The sequence below is a fragment of the Suncus etruscus genome, chromosome 14 (genome assembly GCF_024139225.1).
Source record: "Suncus etruscus isolate mSunEtr1 chromosome 14, mSunEtr1.pri.cur, whole genome shotgun sequence".
Lineage (NCBI taxonomy): Eukaryota > Metazoa > Chordata > Mammalia > Eulipotyphla > Soricidae > Suncus > Suncus etruscus.
The window spans coordinates 61,423,267-61,446,764 of NC_064861.1; the positions used below are offsets into that span (position 1 = coordinate 61,423,267).

At 53.8% G+C, this 23,498-nt stretch overlaps 2 protein-coding genes across 5 annotated transcripts; both read right to left on the reverse strand.

Moving 5' to 3' along the window:
* Positions 1–3,345: 3,345 nt before the first annotated feature.
* On the reverse strand, positions 3,346–12,356 carry CDH16 (cadherin 16). Of its 4 annotated transcripts, none has more exons than XM_049786364.1 (17): positions 12,312–12,356; positions 11,987–12,070; positions 11,476–11,631; positions 11,274–11,412; positions 10,817–10,975; positions 10,002–10,198; positions 9,373–9,495; positions 9,032–9,182; positions 8,407–8,634; positions 8,251–8,327; positions 7,998–8,186; positions 7,668–7,909; positions 6,762–6,891; positions 5,587–5,713; positions 5,109–5,216; positions 4,677–4,793; positions 3,346–3,440 (listed from the first exon to the last, which is right to left on the reverse strand). In XM_049786364.1, the coding sequence occupies exons 1-17, from the start codon at positions 12,354–12,356 to the stop codon at positions 3,346–3,348; spliced, it is 2,367 nt and encodes a 788-aa protein (XP_049642321.1). The 4 variants fall into 4 exon arrangements, with proteins under 4 accessions (XP_049642321.1, XP_049642320.1, XP_049642319.1 ...); XM_049786363.1 differs by having other exon boundaries at positions 5,587–5,770; XM_049786362.1 differs by having other exon boundaries at positions 5,587–5,820; positions 6,758–6,891.
* A 2,558-nt stretch (positions 12,357–14,914) lies between these two features.
* On the reverse strand, positions 14,915–17,853 carry RRAD (RRAD, Ras related glycolysis inhibitor and calcium channel regulator). Its single transcript, XM_049786440.1, has 4 exons — positions 17,475–17,853; positions 16,778–16,851; positions 16,439–16,643; positions 14,915–15,560 (listed from the first exon to the last, which is right to left on the reverse strand). The coding sequence occupies exons 1-4, from the start codon at positions 17,833–17,835 to the stop codon at positions 15,283–15,285; spliced, it is 918 nt and encodes a 305-aa protein (XP_049642397.1). The 5' UTR covers positions 17,836–17,853; the 3' UTR covers positions 14,915–15,282.
* Positions 17,854–23,498: the final 5,645 nt, after the last annotated feature.

The following is a 23,498-nucleotide window of genomic DNA, read 5'->3' on the forward strand; positions in this document are numbered from 1 at the left end:
CTGTGGAAATGTAACTTCCTTTGCAGGAACAGCAGAAGTGAGATCCCAGGAAGAACATTCATCAACACAGGTTGGAGTCCTGCACATGGGTGGGGTGAGGATGGATCCCACAGGGCCCAAGACTGCTGCATTCTGGGCCTGACCGACCTCTGGACCTCATGCTTCAAGAGCCCTAATCGCTAGGGCTGGAAAAAGTTTAAAAATATCCACGTGTTTACATTCTTCCCAAGCCTGCCTCAGTGCTGGGTCTCTTTGATCTGGCTCGGGGCCTCCACAGGGTGCTGGGAGGGGAGTGCATGAGCCCTCCCCCCCTCCCCCCAGGGCCAGACTGTGCCTCCTTCCATCACCCACCCCTGTGGAGCCCTTGCACATCACAAAACCAGAGAGCGCCCTAGAGCTGACCAGGAACCAAGGTTGAGGAGACTGTGCAGGCCCAGCTCAGGCCCATCTGTCCTCTTCTTCCCTGTGCCTGGACCTTCCGGGGCTGCTCTGGAGGCACAACTCCTGAGGGCCCGTGTGGCTATCAGCCTTGGTGGGAAACCACACCCCACTTCAGGGCCAGTCTCGTTTATTAAACTCTGCTCCATGCTTGATACTGCCCAACCACCATCCTCCCAATAACAGCCCCTTTCACCAGCAAGTAAACTGAGGCCCTGAGAGGTGAAGCTACTTTCTTAGTAACCCCCAGTGAGGACAAGGCAGAGACAGAATCCCCAGACCTTCTCTCCACACCAAGCCACCAATACCCCATACCACACCCTGCTTCAGTGGCATCCTCGCCATGAGCTCTCAAAGACCCACTGTCAGTCCCTGAAATCAGAGTTAGCTATGTTTTTCTCCTGATGCCCTGAGGGAAGCCACCCTAACCAGACCCTTAGCAGAATGGTCCAGAGAATGTTGCAGAGGCGTTTATACCCCAGCAGCTCAGGGAAACTGAGCTCAGGGTCTTGAGCCTTGTGGACCTGTACTGGTTCCAACACAAACACAGAGTCATTTGTGATCAGGGGCTCAAGGAAGAAGCCCTCAAACTAGGACTGATGCCTCTGTTGCCCTGGCATCCTGTCACCCCACCTGGCAGCTAACCAGCTCATCTAGTCATATATCCTGCTATTCATCCCTTCCACCAATCTCCCATTGATCCACTCAGACATCCACTTATCTGCCATCAATCCTCTCATCCACTCACTCATCCATTCAATCACCTACCCATTGACCCACCTGCCTGTCCATATCCATCCATCCATTAATTCACCCACTCATTAATTCACACATTAACATGCCTACCTTTTGACCCAACTACCCACCCATCCATCCATCTACCTATCTACCCATTCATCCACATCCACCTACCCACACATCTACCTATTCATTCACACCCACCTACTTATTGACCCACCTATCCATCCATCCATTTCACTGTCCACTCCCATATCCAACCAGAATACAACAGGTGATTGCAAACTTTGGGCTCAGAAATTGTGGCTCACAGGGTGAATGAACTGGGGAAACTTGTTCCACATCTTTGCAACTCATTTTCCTGCTTTAAGAAAGTTCAGGCCTTTCTGCAGGATCTACTGAGAGCAGAGACCAGCTGGAGGACACTTGGAGAGGAACCTTGATTCTATGTATGTCCTTGTATTTTGGCTCCCAAACTCCTTCTGCAGCCCTTAAGTGCCCTGACCTTTCCAGTTCTCTTCTGGGGAATCGGAGCCAATGTTCCTGCCCTAACAGGTTGTGCGATGAATTGCTGCCTTCAACTGCTTTGACCCTGAAGGGTCTGATGGATGCAAGTTGAACAAAGGATCCTGAGAGAGCTGGGAGCATGGGAGCTGGCAGACCCTTTAGTGCATATCTGTGTGTGAGTGAGTGAATGTGTATGTGGGTAGGGTGGGAAGGGGTCCTGAGTCAAGTCTCAGAGTTCATCCTGGGCTGAAGATTCTGGCTGAATCTCCTAGGCTCCCCAACTCCAGTAGGATGCCCACCCGTCTCTCCTGACAGGGTTTGGCCCCCATCCCACAGAATCTGCCAGTAATGGAGAGATTATATTATCTCCTAAAAATAGGGCCCAGTCCCATCAAGTTTGTTTTTCTTTTTTCATGTGATTTACCATCATTAGCTCAGGGCACTTAACACAGAAAATCCTACCCAGGCTCCCCAGAAACTCCAAGAGTGCAGGTTTGGGCCTAAAGATGTGTCTGAGGTTTTCCAGGATCTGGACCTGTGGTCAGGGCCCCATAGGACCCCAGAAATAGGACCAGAGAAAGGAATTACCCTGGGCTGGAGACTGCTCAGGTGAGTTTCAGAAGTTCTTGACCTTTCCTGGGAGGTCTTTCTGCATGATCTTTTCTTCTCTGACTTTGCAAATCACTTGCAAAGTCAAGTGTGCTTGAGTATCAACTATAAGTGGCAGGGAGTCCACTCTGGGCTGAGGAACATCTCCTGAGCTACACATCTCAGTAGAAGCCTCAAGGGGCTGGAGAGATAGCACAGCGGTAGGGCGTTTGCCTTAGTTGCTGAAGGATGGTGGTTCGAATCCCAGCATCCCCTATGGTCCCCTGTGCCTGCCAGGAGCGATTTCTAAGCGCAGAGCCAGGAGTAACTCCTGAGTGATGCTGGTGTGACCCCCCCCAAAAAAATAATAATAAAAAATTAGAAGCCTCAAGGGATCCCTGGGAGCTCCCACTCTAGATAGAGGTCCCCACAGCAAAACTGTGAGTCTGGAGAGATAGTATAGTAGGTAGGGTGTTTGCCTTGCATGTGACCAATCTGGATTTGATCTTGGCATTCCATATGCTTCCCCAATTACTTCCAGGAATGATTCCTGAACACAGAGCCAGGAGTAAGTCCTGATCATCACTAGGTGTGGCCCCAAAACAAAACAAGAACCCCCCATAAAAATGACAGCCAGGGTAACACAGATATGACACATGTTCTTAACTGTCCCCTGGAGCCAGTCTGGCCTGCACCTGGGGGTCTTTGTGTGTCGAGGACTCACTTACCTCACTCTAGACTCACCCTCCTATCAAGAGTCATGGTGTCCCCTCTCTCCACAAGGAACTTCAAGCTAGTTCCCTGGACCCACAGACACTTTAGTTACAGAAAGCAGACACACATGTACAGTCCCAGGCTTTATTATCCAACTGACAAATGCCATTTGGATGCACCTCCCGGGCACCCAGAAAGTCAGTGTTTGGGCTCTGAAGACACCTCGGTATCATGTGGTCACCAGCCCAGGGCAGGTGACAGGGTCTGTACTCTAACCCCCAAGGATTCGGGGTGCAGTACTCTCTTCCACAAAGGCAAGTGGAAATGTAGGCCATGCTCTAGGCCTAGGTCCTGATGCACTCACACCGCTGTCTTCAGGGGCATGCTATCCACAGGCTGGTCGAGGTCCTTCCGTGTCAGGCTCAAATGGGTGAAGATGAAGAGGAGCAAGAAGCCTGGGGTCCAAGAGACCTGCCCTCAGAGGAGCCTCGGGGTGCTCTGTCCCCATATCCCTGCTGCTGGTCTCAGTGACTAAGGAAGCAGCCAGGCTGAGACAACAGAGCTGAGCCAAGATGGGTCTGCTGTGATCTTGGTGCCCAAATATGCCTGAGGGCTGGATCTACTTGTTTAATCCCCTGCCACTCCTCTGAGACTACCTACAGAGCACTCCAACCTCCAAAGCTCCTCTTATCAAATTTAGTTTGGCATAGGATGTTGTTTCTTTTCTGTTAATTTAATTATATCCAAAAAAATTTAATTCTGGTGCCACAACTAGTAGTGCTCAGAGGGTGCTCTCAGCCCTGTGCTCAGGGGTTGTTCTTGACAGTGCTCCGAGGACCATGTGGTGCTGGGACTTGAACTCAGTCCTCTAGCATGCCTTGGCCCATGGAGCCCTCTCTTCATCCCTGCAGAACAGTCTGATGGGGGGTTATGGGAGAACCAGAAAATGGTTGAAGAAAGGTACTCTGGACTGTCACACTAGAAAAGCAAAAGAAATCAGCCCGGAAGGAATGTAAGGAAGGGCTGGAAAGTTACAGGATGGACAGGGAGGCTTGGACTGAAGGAATTGAAGTTGGAGAAACAGATGGTTCAAAGGGTTGAGCATAGGATTTGCATGCAGGAGTCCTGGGTTCCATTTCTGGCACCACAGGGTTCCCCAAGCATAAATCACCCCATGTACAGAGTTGGTAGTAGTCCTTGGGACCACTGAGTGTGGCCCCAAAACAAATAAGAGAATTCTCCTGGAAAGACCCTGGCTCTGCCATCCTCTGATTGGTGAGCCTTGGACCAATCATGTAAAGTCCCTGAGCCTCAGTAGTATCCCCTGGAAGGAGGAGAGAGATCAAGTCCACCTCAGAGGCCATGAGCAACATTAGTACTTGACAAATCCTAAATTTAATGGAGTCTTGGCAGAGAGCCCAGCTCCCAGTCCAAATGAAATCATTGACAGAGAGTGCTTCATCAGTATGGCCCAGTGCACAGCAGGTAAGGTGCTTGCCTTGCAAATACCCAACCCAGGTTCAATCCCTGGCATCCCATATGTTCTTCCAAGCACCACTAAGAGTGATTCCTGAGTTAGAGCCAGGAGTGACTCCTGAGCATTGCCAGGGGTAACCAAAAACAAATACAAAACCAGAAGTGCAACTCCAAACAGCGATTCCCTTTCCCACCCAGCAACCCAGCCCCATTACCTATCACTGCCAGGGTGCCCACGAGGGTCCCCACCGCCGACAGCTTCGTGGGCATGCCTTTCATGCGGCCCACCTTGAGCATGCACTGCCTATCCACATTGCAGCGACACACGATCACTGAGGTGGGGGGGGACAGGAGAGGAAGGAAGGTAAGAGACTAGCTAGCCCTGCAGAATGTGTTCATGTGTCCAGATAAGGCTACTGCTGTTGCATGTCTACACAACGTGTGTTGCTTGCCTACATACCGCATGTTTCATCCCTACACACTGAGTTGCACACTTACCTGTCTCCATGCCAGTGTGCTGCTTGTCTGCATTTTGCTTGCATGTTGTTGTGGGTGCTGGGTACTGTGTCCTGCAGACCTGGCCCCACCCTCTGTACCCTTAGGACTGACAGGTCACATACCCAGGAGAACCTGAACCCATTGCTCACCTCGGACCTGGAGCTGCCACTTGCGCCCACCATGGTGGACAACCACAGGGATCATGTGTTCTCCAGGCTCCACCCAGTGCAGGGCCAGGGTGAGGTACGCATGGGAATCTGTGAGGACCAGAGTCATGAACCTAACAGGCCTCTGGGACTGTTGCCTAAATGCCACACCACACAGTCAGTGCCTGGGCATGTTTCTCTCTCTCTCTTTTTTTTTTGCCCCCACCCTCTTGGGCATCTCTTTTTATTTATTTATTTCTGCTTTTTGGGCCACACCCAGTGGTGCTCAGGGTTTACTCCTGGCTCTGTGCTCAGAACTCACTCCTGGCAGGCTCGGGGACCATATCAGATGCTGGGAAGCAAATCTGGGTTTGTCCCAGGTCAGCTATATGCAAAGCAAACATCCTGCCGCTGTGCTATCGCTCCGGTCCCTGGAGCATTCCTTTGAGATGCGCCCCCCCCCATCTGGGCCCCCATATACCATTAAGTGCCTGGAGACGCCAGTCCCGCTGCACCGTGGGGTCGGGCCCCAGGGCAAAACTGTAGGGGCCATTCACACTGGCCGCACTGGGATCCCCGCTAGGTCCGCTGACGATGACACCATGGTCCTGGCGCGGGGTGCATAGGTGCCGTGAGGGTACAAGGGGAGGTGTCAGGGAGGACCCCTTCAAGAAGTGAATCACCAGGATGGCAGAGGTGTTCAGGGAGGGCTCATCTGTGGAGACAAGGGGAGCTGGCCTAGGATCTTGGGAAGCAGGAGGTGAGTCCAGGATACCTGGGCCTCACCCATTCTTCCATATGCACATCTTCTTCACTGCACCTCTCTTCCCACTAACCTTCATCAGTCAATCTTACCCTGTAGGTCCTGTCCCTTCTCCACTGCACCCCTTCTCTCCAATCTCTCCTCACCTCACACCAGCTCTTCTTCATGTCATGGTTCTCCCTGTCCACTGGCCCCACAGCCAAAGGCCTTTCTTGGTCTTTCTGAAAGTCAAGCTGTTCCTACAGACTCCCAAGATCTCCTCCAACACTGGAGTAGAGTCTCAGAATGGGACACCCCCTGTTGGGCTCCCCAACATTCTGAGCACTTCATTCTCCCATAAACGATGCATCAGGAGACTATAGTCCAGGCCTCACTATCCTGTCCACACCTTCTAGACATGTCACACCTTTGACCCCTCACCCCATTAGTGTTCACAGCTGGCTTCTGGGCTGGGGTGGGCAATGTTGGCAAGTGGCAAGCTAGGAGGGTGGCTGGGAAGGGAAGTGAGGCCAGGCTTGAATCCATCAGGTAGAGCCATCTTCAGAGAGGTCTCTGACCTTGACCTGCATGTATACATGTCCTTCCATCCTGCCCAAAGCTCAGGGGAGCCACACAGAGACCACACACACACACACACACACACACACACACACACACACACACACACACACACTGCTGAGGCCCATCTCCTTTCTGGGATCTCTACTCTCTTCTCTCTCTCTCTCTCTCCTCTCTCTCTCCTCTCTCTCTCTCTCTCCTCTCTCTCTCTCTCTCCTCTCTCCTCTCTCTCTCTCTTCTCTCTCTCTCTCTCTCTCTCTCTCTCTCTCTTCTCTCTCCTCTCTCTCTCTCACCCATCTCCTTTCTGGGATCTCTCCACCACTGGACCTACCTGCATCCCAGGCAGCCACCAGCACTGTGTAGGTGTTCCCAGGCCAGGCGTCCTGCAGGGACCGGGCCACACGCACCTTCCCGGATGCCTCCTCAATGGACAACCAACCCTTGGAGTCGTTCACCAGCGAAAATCTGAAGTAGGATTGGGGGCACTAGTGGGGAGTCTTGGAGCACATAAGGGGTACTTCCCTGCATCACACACAGATGTGGAGGTGGGGCCAAAGTGATAGCACAGGAGTAGGGCTTTTGCCTTGCACACCGATGACCCAGGACTAATCCGGGTTTGATCCCTGGCATCCCATATGGTCCCCTAGTCCTGCCAAGAGCAATTTCTGCCAGGTGTGGCCCCAAAACCAAAAACCAAAACAAAACAAAAAAAAAGAAAATGCAGAGGTGACCAACTCCACACCAAGAATACGGCACCCTACAAAGGGGCCAGATAGAGCCAGAGCCTGGAAAAAACTGGTTTATTTTTCTTTTGTTTTTGTTTTGGGGGAATACTCAGCAATGCTTATCGATTACTCCTGATTCTGCATTCAGTAATCACTCCTGGTAGGCTTGGGGGACCATATGGGATCCTGGGGATTGAACCCAAATTGGCTGCGTGCAAGGCAAGAACCTTACCCTCTGTGCTATCTCTCAAATCCCTGAAAGAGCCTTATTTGTGCTGTCATCTGATTGGAGCGTGGGGGCTCAGTAGAGAATAGGTTAAGCTATCTTGGGGTGCAAGCACCCTTCTCCATGCCTAGTTCAATGTAGTCAGCACTGATCCCCCTGGTCACAACCTTGGCTGAACCTCACCTTGAGGTCTCTTTCAGATTTAGGTAATGGGGTCTCCTTTGAGGTCCCAAGGTCCTTGTGGGGTACAGGGAGGGAAGCCCATGGAAGGGCCTGGACTCGGAGCTCACCTGACAGAATTGCTTGTGGGCTCAGAAGGCTCGATGGTCAGCAGGAGGGAGCCAGCTGGGGTGCTCACAGGGATGCTTGCCTTGTAGCCCAGTGGGTTCAGCTTGGGGGCTGGCACCACCCTCTCCACCAGCACAGTCACTGTGGCAGTGGCTTGGGGGCCCGGATCTGGCCCCACCAGCTCAGCCACATTCCGTACCACCACCACCACTTCATGCCTCGGGGCTGCCTCATAGCTGAGTTTCTAGAATCAGTGGGTACCGGGTCATGGTGTGGCCATGGTATGGCACCAACGTGGTATATGGGCCCCATCCCCATCTGCAGCACCTCACCTTGAGGAGCTGGAGTTGTACATGAGTAGATTCTGGCTCCCAAACCAGGCCAAAGAGACCCTCAGCATCCCCAGCCGTGATGGCAAAGGTCATGAGACGAAAGGCAGGTTCCAGGTCGGCATCGGTGGCTGTGAGCATAGCCACCAATGTGCCAGGCTCTGCGTCCTCACGGAGGCTCACGGTCTGGATCTGGAGAGATGGGATGGTGGTGAAATCTGCCTCAGTGCTCCCCTGAGTCCCCCCTTCTGCTTACCTGTGCAGTAGTGAACTCGGGGGCGTGATCATTGATATCCAGCACGGTGACTGCAACCTCACAGGTACTGCTGAGGCCTATGGAGGAAGTGACACATGGCAGAGGTAAAGGTTTCTGCAGGCCAGGTACCCAGGTGGCCACCGTCAGGGCACTTACCACCCTCAGCTCCTCCCAGGTCAGCAGCCACTACCCGAAGCAGGAAGTTCTGCCCTGCCTGGAGGGGGACGGACCCCAAGATCACGGTGCCCGAGGTGGAGTCCAGCTCAAAGACTGGTTCCTCCACTCCCTCTTCAGCCTCAGAGCTCAGCAGATGGTACACAACATGAGAATTGGGAGAGCCAGGGGCATCTGCATCTTCTGCCAACAGCCTGGTCACCTGAGTGCCTGCAAGACAACCCCATCCAGAGGCCTGAGCTTACCTGCTCCACTCCTCCTCACATATGTGGGATTGTGCCTGAACTCACACGTGTGTGTGTGTGTGTGTACATGTGTGTGCAGGTCTGTGTCTGAGCTCATATGTGTGTGCAACATGACATTCAAGCACTTACGTGTGAGTGCATGCCTGTGAAGCAGAGTCTGAGCTTGTGTGTGTGAGCTTGGGCCTACATGTGTGTGCTGAGGTGTGCTTGAACTCATCCATGCATACATGTGTCCATGAATATCAGGGCAAGGGGATGGATATGCAGGGGAGTCGAAGCTTAATTCCATGCCAGAGAAGAGCAGGGTAGACAGTTCATCAGGGGTGACTTCTCTCCCCCAGCCCAACCTAGGCCCAGCCCACCTGGGGGGCTGAGTTCAGTGATGGTGATGGGAGACCCCAGCGGGGGGCAGATGGGCGCATTGTCGTTCTCATCCATCACTACCACAGGCAGCGCCAGAGGGTTCACATAGTCCTCGTGGTGGGAATTCTGGGCCCGCACCTGGAGCAGGTACTACAGTAGGCAGAAGGGGTTTCAGCTGAAGGCCAAGGGCAGTTCTGCCTGGCTGGGTCTGCACTCTAGTTCTTCTGGGAGCTCTTCCACTGCCTCAGCATCTGTGGGGATGTGGCACCCCCACAAGCCACCAAGACAATGATCAGGAACCCCTCAGCCTGCCCCACCCTGACATCCCCCCTCACCTCACCTCAGCCTGGGCTTCTCGGTCCAGCTCCTGGGTTACGTAAAGCTTGCCCTCTGCATCCACATCAAAGGGGCCCGGGGGTTGGCTGTCCAGGCTGTAGTAGACATTGTCACCACTCCAGTGTACCTGTGAGGGACACCAGGTGAAGGCACCATCAGCTTAGGGTGGGAACGGCCATGTCACCTCTGGTGGGGGGGCCTGGCCCTGGCATGAACCTGGCAAGTGCCTGTCCTCCTGAGGTCTAGGGTTGGAAGGATTCTTGTTAGACACCAACATGGCAGCTTGCTCTGACCCCAGGCCTAATCCAGAGCACTTGTATCCTCTCAGGAGATCTGACCCTGTCTCCCAGATCTCCCAGGCAGACCTGGCCTGGGGCATTGCTTGAGCAAGCCCGAGACATTCCTTCCCCAGGGTGACAATCCCTGTGGCAGCTGAGACAGGCTTGGGTCCATGAGGGCAGCACCCAGAGGAGGGGCAGGATCCAGGGCCTGGGAGCTGGAGTGCCCCCATTCTGTCTGGGAGCAAATGGGGCACTGGAAGGGATGGGCAGAGCTCCAGTGGAACATATGTCCCCCCCACCAAATCTGCACTGATCAGGCCCAGAACTGCACAGAACTGTGCCAGGCACTCACCTGGGCAATAAGATGCGGGTAGAGAACTTGGAGATTCTCTGGCACTCGAAGAGGCTCAAGAGGCACCCAGGTGCTTGCAATGACAGAGACAACCACAGTGGCTGTGGCCTGGTAGCCTGAGGCCTGGTCGCCCATGTCTTTGACCTGGACCAACAGCTGGTAGGGCCCTCCTAGAGCCTGAGCAAAGTGGGTGCTCCCTAGAAGAGGCAGAGTCGGGGCTGAGATGTGGATCAGAGCATCCTAGTGGATGAGTTTCCAATCACAAAGCCATGCCTACAGCAGGCCAGATTGGAGAGGGCTAGTTTCTTGGCCAATAGCTAAAAAACACTTCCAGCATCTTTGTGGTGACCAACCTTAACTTTCTTGTGACCTCCCTTCCGTGTGTCCCCACACAAGGAGAGGATGAGATGGGTGTGTGGATAGTTGGAAAAATTAATGATTGGTCTGGTGGATGGGTACAAGTTGGGGGGGGTAGATAGAGATGAGATGTGTAGATAGGTTACCTGGAATGGATGTTGGATTGAATTTCACTGGATATAAAAGAGTGTCTGACTGCCCAGTCCAGCCCTGACTCTTTATCTCTTACCTCCTGGGTTATGTCTCTTGCCATCAGCACTGCCTGTGTCTTCTAGAAGGGTTCAGGGCTAAACAACCTCCCTCCCTCCATGACCGCCCATACTGGCCTTCAGGCATGGGGCCAGAGCTCTATCAAAATACTTCAGATGGTCCCACAAAGAGCCCCGCATAGAATGTTCTTTCCTACTCCTCCACCTTTGGCTGACTCCCCCCACCCATCACCCCAGGCTTGGGCTCACCCTTGGGGCTGAGGGCAAGAGCCCCCTGCTGAGAGTCCAGCTGGAACATGTTTGGGAATGGCTGGGAGGGCACCTGGGTCAGGATATGGAAACGAAGATCCGAGTTGGGTGTGCCAGGTTCATCCCCATCAGAGGCCTCCAGGAAGAGGAAGGCGATGCCTGATGTGTATTGGAGAGTGAACCATTTGTTAAGTGTGTTTGGGGGCATCATTATGCCTCCCTTCACCCCTCTGTCTCTAACATCCTATCAGGATTCTCCTGTCATGGCTTTTTAGCCCCACTTCGCAGAAGGACTGAGGCCAAAAGTGACCAGAAGTTGCCTGGGCTCGCTCATAGGATTGGGAGAGGGCAGGATGGGACAGATGGATGGGGCCAGTTTGCCCTCTAGTTGCCCTGTCTCTGGACCAGCTCTCAGCAGTACACACAGCAGTGCCCACCTGTCTGCTTCGACACTCACCAGCTCGGGTGCCCTGGCTCAGGCGAACTCTGTAGACTTCCTGGGAGAAATGGGGCACCTGGTCGTTCTCATCCTTCACACGCACACGAACAGGCTGTGGACCCCACAGGAGATGGCCCTGCTGGGACTCCAGGGTGACCTGTGGGAAGAGCATTGAGTGATCGGTCCCATTTTTGGCCCCTTCCCCCCAGCCCTGCCATACCTGCAGCTGGTATTCTGCCTGCTCCTCACGGTCCAGGGCCGCAGTCACCAGCAGGAAGCCTGACTCTGGGTCCACAGCAAAGGGGCCCTGAACAGCCGTGCCTGCACTTCCTGACAGCACAATGTGGTCCTCGGCTCTCTCTTGGGGCAGAGGGATCTGGGGAAACAGACAGAGGAAAAGGGAGGGAGCTACCTCTAGGGATGCCCCCTTCATCTAGGCACCCTGAAATTCAGAGAGGATGAACCAGTGTTCTTTCCTTCTACATAAGGCTCCCCAGGATTACTACCTACACACCCACCCCAAATCTAAAATGTGAAACTCCACGCATGTTACTGTCTTTAATTTAAAGCTCTACTTGCCTCTGGTAGCAAAACTGCATTAACCCTTCCCGTTATCTACCACATATTCATGAGAGTAGCATTAATAAGTGACTTGAGCAAGAAAGAGCAAGAGTGCCCATGGAGGTGGAAGCAAGGCCTGGGAGGAACAGGAGGGGTTGAGGAGAACTTACCTTGGTCAGGTACAAAGGGAAGTTTCCGCCATAGTTTTCTGGGACTTCCACATACAGCTCTGCTGACAGGGACTGAGGAAAGGCCTGTGGAGGTTCTCACCTTGTCACTTGGTCCCAACTTTCTACCGAGGACTCCAGCTCTGGTCAATGACTTCAGCTGCAGTACTCTGGCCATACCTTAGCCCATTCACTTCTGACCTTTGACCCACAATGGCCTCCAGCCCTCCTCCTCAGGCAACCATCCTGGTGGGCTCCTCTGGTGGTGATAGGGTTACAGATTGGGCAATAAGGACCAGAATCTGAGGAGAGGGGCAGGTATACTCACGTGGGGTAGACAAAGGCACAGCAGCCACAGCCAGGCAGACACCATGATCCAGATGGGCCTGAGGGACATGGCGGTGAGGCCTTGGCCCAGATCACTATCCTCCACTTCCTACAAAATAGCCTTCTTCAGACCTGAAGCCTAATAATATCTTTCTTTAGACTAAATCGCTCTCCATCTCTGTCTCTGTCTCTATCTCTATCTCTCTCCCCTTCAGCTACCGACTATAGCTTCCCTAGCTTACCACATTTCCCCTCCTTCTCCAGCATGACTCCTGTTCCCTGGTTATGGGGACCAGGCAGCCAGGCCTCCGGCCTCCTCCTCCTCCTCCTCCTCCTCCTCCTCTGTGACCCTGAGCCCACCCCAGTTCCCTGACACAGCCATTCCAGGCTCCTCTTCTCCCTTCATAGCCAATGAAGCCTCATAAAAGGAGCAGCATCTGCACAGATGCACATAATACACAGCGACATCTGGCTCCTCAGCCAGGCCCTCCACGGCCACTCTGCTCTGTTCTCCCTCAGAGCTCCATGAGTCTCACCCCTTATCCCCGGACCTTTGACCCCACCCTACCTCCCCAGCTTAGAGACTCCCAAGGGGTGGGTCATTTCTCTGTAGGCCCCAGATCCCTCCAGGTAAAACTGCAAAAGCTGCTCTGACTCTGACAGTCCCTGTCAGGCCTAGAGGGCGTGGCCAAGGTCATAGAGCCTTGCCTACAGAAGTCCAAATCCATGATCTCTGGGATTCTGCAGTCCTAACTCTTGGCCCCCTCAATCCCACCTTAGGCCCTTTCCAGTTCTCAGCATGAGCCACACACACAGATCCCTGACAAACCCTCCAATAGGGCCCCTCAGAACCTCCCTGATGATTGTCCTTCCCCGCACCCCTCAGTGCTGCTCACCCGCCAGTGGCCGTGCCAAGGCTGGAGCGCACCCGCCCGCGCAGGGAGGCGCTAGCTCAGGCCACGCGTGCTCAGAAAGGAATCAGCTCTGGGCCCACAGTAGCAGGCCTGGCCCCGCCCAGCCCCCCAAGTTACTCATTGACTTTGGAAAGCTAGGGTGCTCAGCATCCGTGACTGCCAGTCCCAGGATGGGGGAGATATCGTGGGACCGTCATGCCCTGCACCCCTCCTACATAGCCCACTGGGAACTTCTTGGCCCTTGAGGCTTGAATATGACCTTCAGTGCTCACCATCCTTCTACTTCACCTGCAGGTCTGCTCGACCCTTTCCTCCACAGCTGCCCCCATCTGCTATTTGAGCCCTGCTCAGCTTGTGGTCCCTGGCCTCTCTTTAGGAAACACCCCCCCAGGCCAGTGCTGGCTCCATAAAACTAAGGACCCTGGGCTAACATCAACCCTAGGTTGTTCGACTGTTTCTGGTCATGTCCCACTGTGTAGCACCAAGACAACAGGTTGTCCATGAAGACACACACAACATCAAATGTACAGCTGGGCTCCAGCAAGTCCAGCAAGTCCAGCAGTTGGGCTCTGGGGAGAGAGAGAGAGCTTCTTAGGTCCCTTGAGGCCCCCACAGTGCTCCTGTCTACCCTCTGCATACTCACAAGTTAGGGGACAAGGGCCTGGGGGCTCCCCCAGGAAGAGAGGACAAGACTGAGCCAGCCCAGGTGACCTTGATGGAGGGCAAGGCTGCCCGGCTCAGTGAGGCAGCCAAGTGCAGCCAGCGGGAGCTCCTGGGGCCTCAGAATCTGAGGAGAAGGAAAAGAGGGTGGCATGGAGCCAGCACTACCTTGTTCTCACCTATCCGTCCCATGGTCTTGGCTGGGGCCTTCCCTCTGAATGTCTCCCTCAGCCTGGAATGTTCTGAGAAACTGCCTGGCCTTGCTCAGAGACAAGCAGCCCTGAGCCAGTCCCCACTCAGCTACTGCTCCAGATGAAGCCCGGGCTTCAGTGCCCCACCTGCCGCTGCCAACTGCAACGGGGGCATTCCAGAAACAGTGCAGGTGAAGAGTGACTGGAAGGCACCCCCACTTTCATGGGCTGTGTGGTGAGAGCCAGGAATACCTCCAGCTATAGAATCATCCACTATCATCCACCAGTTAACCCCTACAACAAAACAAGGTCAATTATTTCAGGCAGGAAGGGCAGTGCCAGGAACAAAGACCACAACAGCCTGCATTGAGCCACCAATTGTGTGAGAAAACACTATGTACTCCCACATCCTGCCAACAGGCTCAGCGTGAGGTGGGAGCCAAGGGGTTTCCAGGATCTGTGACCTTCATTCACCCTAAATAATCAGCGGCCTCCTTCCCCAGGCAGAGGGAGCTCAAACCCATCCCCCCCCACCCATCTTCATCAGTTCCAGTACCTCAAGAGATACCAGACAGAGACAAGACAAGGTGTTGGGCTAGGGCCCTTGGGGGACCTCTGGAGCCACTTTAGTGGGTGATGTACATTAACAGGCCCCAGTTGAATATTGGGGGTGGCTCCTAGTGTTCGGTCCCAGCACCTAGTTGGTTCTCGCAGGGTCACAACATTCAGAGAATCGAGGAACCACGCAAGTATAGTGTAGTTAGCCCCACCTCTCTACTCCTCTCCCTTCCTGTTCCTTAGCCCCCAGATGGGAGGAATCAGAGACCACGACCTGTACCTATCAGGAAATAGTCTTTATTACAAAAATCCACATGTAAACATGATGCTGCTGCACTGAACAATCTTCTCCCAGGGCACACACAACCCAGGCAGAAAGACAAGGATGAAAGGAGGGTGTCTGTTCCCCCATCCACGCATGCCAGGGGGTGTGTTCCAGCTTGCAGCTTGGTGCACTCGTGGACCTCCACAAGTGCCTCCAATGGCCACCAGATGCCAGCTCCTTGGGCAGCACTGTCTGTCCATGACCATGAAATGAAAGGTGCCCAGAGTTTTGAGCCTGTCCACGGCACCTGGAATGGGTGGCTGGGCCAGCCCACCCATCTGCCAGTCTGTCTGCACCTCACATTGAACACTGGGGAGCAGGGCCCTAGAGCACAGAGAGGTCGTGGCAGGACTTGGACTTGGCCCGAAAGGCCATTTTGCGGCTGTTACGGGCTACAATGCGACCCAGGAAGCGCTTGGCCTTCTTGCCCAGGCTCTCTCGTCGCCGGGAGCCTGCTTGTCGGCGTGCGTTGGCCTCTTTGCTGTCCCTGCGCAAGCGAATCTGGCGCACAACACCTTCAAACAGCGCCTGGACGTTGTGGTGCAGCGCGGCTGACGTCTCGATGAATTTACAGTCGAACACCACTGCGCAGGCCCGGCCCTCTGAGATGGGGCAAAAGGCAGAGCCATGAGTGGAGAGGAAGTGGCTGAAGAGCCCATAAACTGGGTGTGCTCAAACCATTTCCCTGCCTATCGCAGCTCCTACTCAGGTCTCTGAGAAAGGGAAGGGGGCCTGGGTCCTCCTTAGAAATACAACCCCAAGTCCTGGGCATTAGGGGGCCCCCACCAGGGAGCCTGCCTAACATAAGGACCTCACTAAGGAGATGCACTTATCGGAACAATTCGTTTTGTTTTTTGAGCCCCATCCAGCTGTGCTCAGGGGCTTGAGTATCCTGGAGATACTCAAGGAACCATATGTTGTACCAGGAATCAAACCCAGGTTGTTGACATGCAAAGCGAGAGTCCTACCCCAATATTATGGCTCCAGCCCCGAAAGGGACAGAATTTGTTCCACACACGGTGTGATTTTCTATCGAATCATGATTTGATTCTATATTCCAGTGAGTAGCCCCAGGGGAGGTTTCTGCCATGCAGTTCACTGTTAGGTTTCTTTGGGGGACTCGTTCTGGGGATAGAGACTAGAGACACAAACTGTCTCCAAGAGGGACCCAGGTCTGGAGAGCAGTTCTGACCTTCCCAGAAGAGTCGTAACAAGCTCCTTTGTGCCTTATCAGGTCAGAGCTGTAGGGAACTGGAGAGGAAAGCCTTGTCCTGAGTATCTCCTTTTTAGACTCAGCAGCCCAGGATCAAGGCCCCCACCCCCCAGGATCACAGATCTTTGGGAGCCCTGATGGGGGGAAGCTGCTTCCACACACACCTCACCCCAGGTTCCCCAATTGAGCATTTTGAAGCACAGAAGATCCCCAGAGCCCACAGCCCGACAAGAATCTCCCTCCCTTCAGGACCTGATGACTACTCACCATCCAGGGACACCTCCCGGGAGCGCACCAGGTCACTCTTGTTGCCCACAAGGATTATGGGCACATCGTCTGCCTGCCGAGCTCGCCGCAGCTGGATCCGCAACTCCGAGGCCTTCTCGAAACTGCCCTTGTCCGTCACGGAATATACGATGACGTATGCATCGCCCATGGCCATGCAGTGACCTGGGAGCCAGTGACCGCCATCCTAAGGAGCACAGGGCCACACAGCTAAACCCAACTGTTCTTGTATCGGACCAGCTGGCAACACCCCCAGCCAGCAGCCCTGATCCCCAGCAGCTCCCAATCCCCACCAGGAACCCAGATCACAGTGCAGCGTACCTGATCCCAAATGTCATACACCATGAGCGATGTCTCTTCACCATCCACCAGCACAGAGCGATCATACGTGTGCCCTGGAAGGGGGATCAGAGTCACCTAGATCAGAGTCACCCTAGTGCCTGATTTCCTGTTGTGACCCCATGTTTCATCTCTCCTCCAGTTCCAATGCCCCACCAACTAATTTTTCCAAAGGGGCAACAGAAATGACAGGGTGGGGGAAAGAATGGTAGGTGGAAAGCATGCTGGAACCACCCCTAGGACTCCTGGAAAGCCTTGGCACCCCTTTCTCCATGCTCGAAGTTTACCTGCTATCCTCTAGCCAGAGGCAGAAAACCTAAGTTAGAGGTCCCAGGGGCCTCCCTTTCCTAGAAACTCCCTTTGGCTCTGTTTCTGCCTTTCAGCAAAGCTTCTATAGAGACTGCTATCCCTAAGAAACAAGTAGAGAGATGTACCCCACTCCGCCACTACCCCTAATTTGGGCATTTCTTCTATCACAAGCTGAGATCCTCGTCCCATACCCCTCTGCTCTGATCTAGGCAGGTGATATCCGTTACTATGAAATCCTGGTCCCCTCCCCGGGGTGGGGGGTGGCCTTCTAGTGCCAGGGCCCAGGGTGTGTGTGTGTGTGTGTGTGTGTGTGTGTGTGTGTGTGTGTCTGTCTGTCTGTCTGTCTGTCTGTGTCCCCTGGGTCACTCACCTGCAGCCTCCGCTTCAGGCCCGTCCTCGACGCCCCCGAAGATGCGCGCCAGGGCGCTCTTGCCCACACCGGGCGCTCCCAGCAGCAGCACCTTGTAAACGCTCTCGTCGCTGTCCCCGGAGCTGAGCGAGTCGGAGGAGCCTTCGGGCCAGTCCAGCGCGGACCGCGGCACCCGGGTGGCCGCTCCCGCCGCAGCCAGAGCGCCGGGGGCCAGCGCCGCCTGCAGGTCGCGCTCGTCCACGGGCATGCTGCGCCGGTGCAGCGCGGGCGCCGGACCCCAAGGCGTGCTGCCCCGACGGCGCTCGCGCTCCCGTCCGCCGCGGCTCCCACCGGCCGCGCCGCCGCCGCTGTTCAGGGTCATGCTGTCCCGCACCGTCTAGAGAACCGGGAGCACGCGGGCAGGGTCAGCGCGGAGATGATGCTGAAAGCATCGCGGGTCCCCAGTTCTGTCCCTCCGGTGCAAATCTTCCATCTCCCGCACCCCCGTGGTGCAGACGGGGCGTCCACCCTCCCGCCCCCCAGGACTCTCTTCTAGGACACTCACCTCTCGGACACGCACAAGGCACTCACGACGATGAGGTTCTGGGCTGCTTCTCGGCCACTCCACGCTCGCTGCCCGCTGCTGCTGCTGCTTGCCTCCGCTGACCGCGCTGGGTCCGCGCTCCGCAGCCGCCTATTTAAGCCTCTAGCCCGCCCCCGCCTGCCTGCCGCCCCCACTCTCTCTCTCTCTCTCTCGCCCCCGTCCTGCTGCGGGGGCTGACGTGTGGGTGCCCCCCTTCCCAGCCAGGGGAATCCCCCACCCTCCTGAGAGGCCCTCTGTCCACCCAGACCACGCCCCACCCGCCAGGCGCGCCCCTAGAGAGAGAGTGAGGGAGGGAGAGGGAGGGGAGCATGTAGGGGTTTGGGGAAAAGGGAGGGGTGCTGGCCGGCTGGGGACCCACTTTCCTCTAGGGAAGAATTAGATCTGGCCCTTTTACAAAGTGAATTCTCACTACCATCCCCTAGAAAACCACTTCTGCCTGCCCCTGTCTGAGCTTAAGAGTCCCAAGTCTGGTTTGGGGTGTGGACACCCTAGTGCTTTGCACTCACCTCCCTGAGCCCTAGGAGACCCCCCAAATAGGTGTTGGGGAGTGGGAGCTATAGAAAAGGAGGCCCTCCAGCAGGGGGCTGCTCCTGGAGAGCCCCAGAGAGGTGCTGTTTGTTGGGGGTGACACAGGAAGGCCCTCTGGCAGGAGCCTGTTGAGGACGGTTCATGACAGTCCTGGGTTGGAATATGGGGCTCAGAGAAGGGGTTGGATTCAGTCCCCACCTCACCCCCAACACCTTCCCGCAACTGCCAGCAACGGGGCTAAAAATACCGGGCCTGGGCAATGGGCCTGGGCACTAGGCTACTGGGCTGGAGCGGTCCCAGATTTGGGGAAGTCCAGGCAGACAGGTGCAGAGGACAGATGGAGTGGATAGTCCAGGGGAAGTGGGGAACTGGAACCAGATCAGGTCTAATGGATCTGTGGTTCTGATCCGGCTAGAATGGAGTGCGTGCAGGCGTGCATGCATGTGGTGTGTGTGTGTGTGTGTGTGTGTGTGTGTGTGTGTGTGTGTGTGAGAGAGAGAGAGAGAGAGAGAGAGAGAGAGAGAGAGACAGACAGACAGACAGACAGACAGACAGACAGACAGACAGACAGACAGAGAACACAGGGAGAGGGAGAAAGAGAATGAACACAGGAAGAGGGAGAGAGACAGAGATAGAGACAGAGACAGAGAGAGTTGGGAGTGTCCTGAAGTAGAGGTCCAGGCACAGAGATCAATGGAACAGGGAAGCCAGTTTCTAGTTATGGTTCTGCCTCCCTCCCAGTCCCAGAGTACTTAGCCCTGGGCATGAATTAGGCATGTTCCCCTCTTGTCCATCTCTGGGGTATATGCTAATTGGGTACAAACAGGCAGGAGGTACTTTGTGAGAGGGCCTTGTTCTGAAACTCTGACGTTGGATGGTGACGAATAGTGCTGGAGGTGGGTAGCACCCATTCAGAACTCAGGTGACATCATGGCTGGGTGGATCCTGATGGGTTGTTATGAGTTGTCATGGAGACTTGGGTCAGGTTCTCTGGCTGCTGCATCAGTTTCCTTGGCAACATCTGAAGGGGCCTTGGAGTCAGGAGGCATTGGCTTAATGAATATTGGAGGGTACATGCAAGTACCTTTTGTTCTTGAAGGCCCCCAAGTAGGTGGGGGCTGAACTGAAAGGTGCCCTCTTCCTGTGTAAAAGAGCTCCTGGCTCTTTGCTATGGCCCCAGGGGGTCTTAGAGACCTGATCAAGCCCATGTTGCCTTTACCTTCCTGGACATGGTCACAAAAACAAGTACCAGTCAGGAGTCCTGGCCAGACTGCTGTGGCCCCTTCTTCCCTCTTCACATATGACCACACCATCTGAGCCAGGGGTGTCCAGCACCAGGAGCCATGCAAAGAATTAGAACTGGGTTTCCCCTTTGGTAATCTGAGCTCTTGACTTCAGCAGTGTTTCCTCATCGCCAAGGGAACTGCATCCACATTGGGCCACTCAGGCCTCAGGCATCCCCTAACAGGCCAGAGACACTCAGCACACACTTAGATATGGCTAGGGCACTGAGCATCCAGACCAGGACATGACCTTGAGATCCCACCCCCCAACCCCCTACCTTCTGTTCTTTCCAGTTCCCTGGGCTGAGTTTGGCCACTTGGAAGGAACAAACTGAAACTGGACCCCTAGGACAGTCTGACCTTCCAAATCCACTTCTGTTCCTTGCTAGCTATTTCCCTTCTGTGCCTCAGTTTCCTCCTGAGTAGAACAGGAATACTGCCTTCATAGGGATTGCTAGCAGAGTGAAATACCACAAACTGGTAACTTGGCAGGCTTGTGGTAAGAGTGGCCAGAACAGATTATCCACCTGAGCTCTCTTGCTTTTCTGCTTCTGCTCCAGTCTTTTCACAGTGGGGGGAATCCCTAGGAGAGAAACAGATGTAGAGACCTGTCCTTTCTCCCCTTTCCGATTCCTCACCTTTCCTTGGGTATCAAATATTGCAGAGGGAACATGCCTGGGTTTCTGTATAATCTGCTCACCTCAAGCAACAGTCCCTGGGTGCCAGGACTCAGGTTATTCTTTCTTTCCACTGGCTCAGACTAAGTACCTACTATGCCCCAGACCCTGCTGCCTCAGGCATAAGGAAAAGCAAAAATTGATAGCAGGTACCTCATGATGTTGCTTCTAATATCTGGGTCAATCTTGCTTAGCTGTGATTTGCTCCCACATTGTGGACAGACCTGAGAGATTACAGGACAGAAACAGGAGAACCAGATTCAACTAAAGGAGGGCTTCACTTCATCAGGATCTGTACTACTTTATCCTCAAAGTTAGAGAGTTCCAGAAAGTTCTTTGGGTACCAGCCTGGAGGTTCCAGAAAGTTCTCTGGGCACTAGCCCAGCAATTCCCAGAGAGTGTTGCAGCAGGGAGCTGAGACCCAGACAGGATGAGTCAAGACCGACAAGGGACTCTCCTATACACAGGTCTGTTGCTCGCTGTGGCCTGACTGCCAGGAGAGCCAGCTGGATGAATCAGTGACAGCTGCTTCCTCATGACCCCTCAACTTGCCATTGAAGATAGACACCATGGGCAGCTCAGGCAGCTCAGGACTGTCAGTGCAGAGGGCACACGGTGGAACCTACAGCAGAATACAGACGGGGCTTGGGAAGGCTCCCTGGTGGGTCACCCTGTCTCTATGCAGCACCATTCAACTTTATCTGTAGACACTGCCTGAAAGATGGCAAAAATGGGCCTAGAGCCATGACACTTCCACAGAGCAGTCCCCAAGGAACAATGGACCATAACCCCACTGCAGCATAGCCCTCTGGGCTTGGCAGCTACATGTAGAATCTTGCAATGGGCCCAAAGATATTCTCTCCGGAAGTTGAGGAATTGCTACTAGCTGATAGTATCTGCCAAACAGCAGAGATTTCCCCCTGGACTCTTGGGGGGTGATTTAGATTCCTCTTCTGCACAACAGGAATAATGAATAGCAATGGCCATACAGAGCTGGATACATCTATCAGTCCTTGTTCCCACGTACCCTCTCAGGACTGGTCAATGTTGTCAGCTGGCCCTTGAAAACAGATTTGTCAAGTTTTTCAGCTCCCTGTAGAGGCCTCTGCAGCTCTGCCTGTTATCAAATCTGAGTTTCAGATAAGGAGGGCAAACAAGGTTTAATATCCCTGTTTATCTCAGTGAAAGAAACCAAAGTAGGAGATTGTGGTTATCTACCTCCTAAATGGCTAATTCAAGGCAGAAGGTCCATGGCCTGATCTAATGTGCTCGGGACACAGTGTCAGGGCGAATCATCCAGAAGCTCAGTATTTTGTCACTTGGAGTGACAAACTCCTCTGGGAGTTGCTGATAGAAATGGTGCCTCAGGTGCACAGAAACCTGCAACTCCCCTGAGCAGGAGCCCAGACTGAACCTCCCCAACAGCAGGACAAGCTGCCACCATACACCAACTGGTAGGAGACAAACAGCTCTTCTGGGCAAGGTTCATTGCCCCCAATTCAAATCTGAAGCCAAACAATGTCTGCTTTGTAGACCTTCCAAGAGACAGTCCAAGAGGTAAGGCAATTGCCTTGCATAGAGTTCACCCTGGTTCAATTCCCAGAACCATATAAGAGCACCTTCAAAAGTGATCCATGAGCACAGTGCCAGTAAGTCCTGGAAGCTTCCAGATATACCTCCCACCCCTATAAAACAAAAACAAAAAACTTCAGCTTCTCACCCCACCCCACCCCACCCCACCCCCACCAAGAACCACTTCAGCCTTACACAGATTGTGCATTTTCCCAGGATTTCCCAAAAAGTGCCTGGATTGAAAATACAGCCCAAAGGGCTGTGTATGTATGTTCAGGAGGCCCAGGTTCAATCCCTGGCACCACAAGTTTCCCAAGCACCACCAGAAAGAACTCCGAGTAGTCAGGATTAGCTGTGGTCCAAAATCAGCAGGTGTCCAGGGGTTGTGAACGTAGCTCAGTAGTAAAGCATATGCTCCTCATAGGTGTGATTTCTGGATACTTATTTTCAATCCCCAACAAAATGCTTGTCTGTTTGTTTGTTTTTTGGGCCACACCTGGTAATACTCAGGGGTTTCTCTTGGTTATGCACTCAGAAATCGCCCCAGGCTTGGGGACCATATGGAATGCCAAGGATCAAATTGCGGTCTGTCCTAGGTTAGCTGCCTGCAAGGCAAATGCCTTACTACTTGTGCCACTGCTCTGCCCCGCTTTTTAATTTTTTTAAATAAAAAAAGACCCCATAATGGTTCAATGGCTTAAGTGCTTAAACAGACCAAAGTCATGATTTCAAACTCTGGTGTCATTTCGTAAGCGAAACCAACTAGGAAACTTGAGGGTCACTGTTGTGACCCTCAGTAAGAAGGCCCCAGAAGATGACTCAGTGGTTAGTAATCATTCAGGGCAAGCATGAGGCCATGAACTTAATCCTGGATGTGGTGCATGTACTGAAGCAATCCTAACGATCCTGTCTGAGGTCCCTCAGAGAGGGAAGAAAAAGTCAATGTCAAAGACAAAAAGTAGGAGTGGGATGCAGATGGTTTCAGACTAGTGGTCTTCAATGTCTCGTCATGAACCTGTGTCAGTCCAAAGGTGAAGGCTAAAAACAACTGATCTATTGTGGTTATAAGGGTCAGTTGCAGGCATAAGATGGTTGAAGAATGCTATTCTAGACAAAGCTAAAAAGATGAAGTCAGTATCAACAAATGAAGTTGAATGGTGCTATATAGACAGGGTGACCCACCAGATGAAATCCATTGATCTTGATTGGAGCCTTATTACAAAAACAACTATGGGGGCACAACCATTAAGGCATTTCCTTGCAAGTGGGAGACCTGGCTTCAATTTCCAATATCCTATATGGTACCCCAAGCACCACCAGGAATGACCCCTGAGCACAGAGCCAGGAGTAACCCCTGAGCACCACCGGGTATGACCCCAAA

Bases quoted from the DNA above. Each gene is read 5' to 3' on its own strand.
- CDH16 (XM_049786362.1), bottom strand. From the start codon at position 12,356: ATGGTGTCTGCCTGGCTGTGGCTGCTGTGCCTTTGTCTACCCCAC. The intron at 10,199-10,816 runs GTGAGCCCAAGC...TGCCTCTTCTAG, and splicing joins TCTTGCCCTCAGCCCCAAGG to GGAGCACCCACTTTGCTCAG. The intron at 6,892-7,667 runs GTGAGCTCCGAG...ATCCTACTTCAG, and splicing joins CCCACAAGCAATTCTGTCAG to ATTTTCGCTGGTGAACGACT.
- RRAD (XM_049786440.1), bottom strand. From the start codon at position 17,835: ATGACCCTGAACAGCGGCGGCGGCGCGGCCGGTGGGAGCCGCGGCGGA. The intron at 16,852-17,474 runs GTGAGTGACCCA...TCCCCCTTCCAG, and splicing joins GCCTGAAGCGGAGGCTGCAG to GGCACACGTATGATCGCTCT. The intron at 15,561-16,438 runs GTGAGTAGTCAT...GCCCCATCTCAG, and splicing joins CCGGGAGGTGTCCCTGGATG to AGGGCCGGGCCTGCGCAGTG.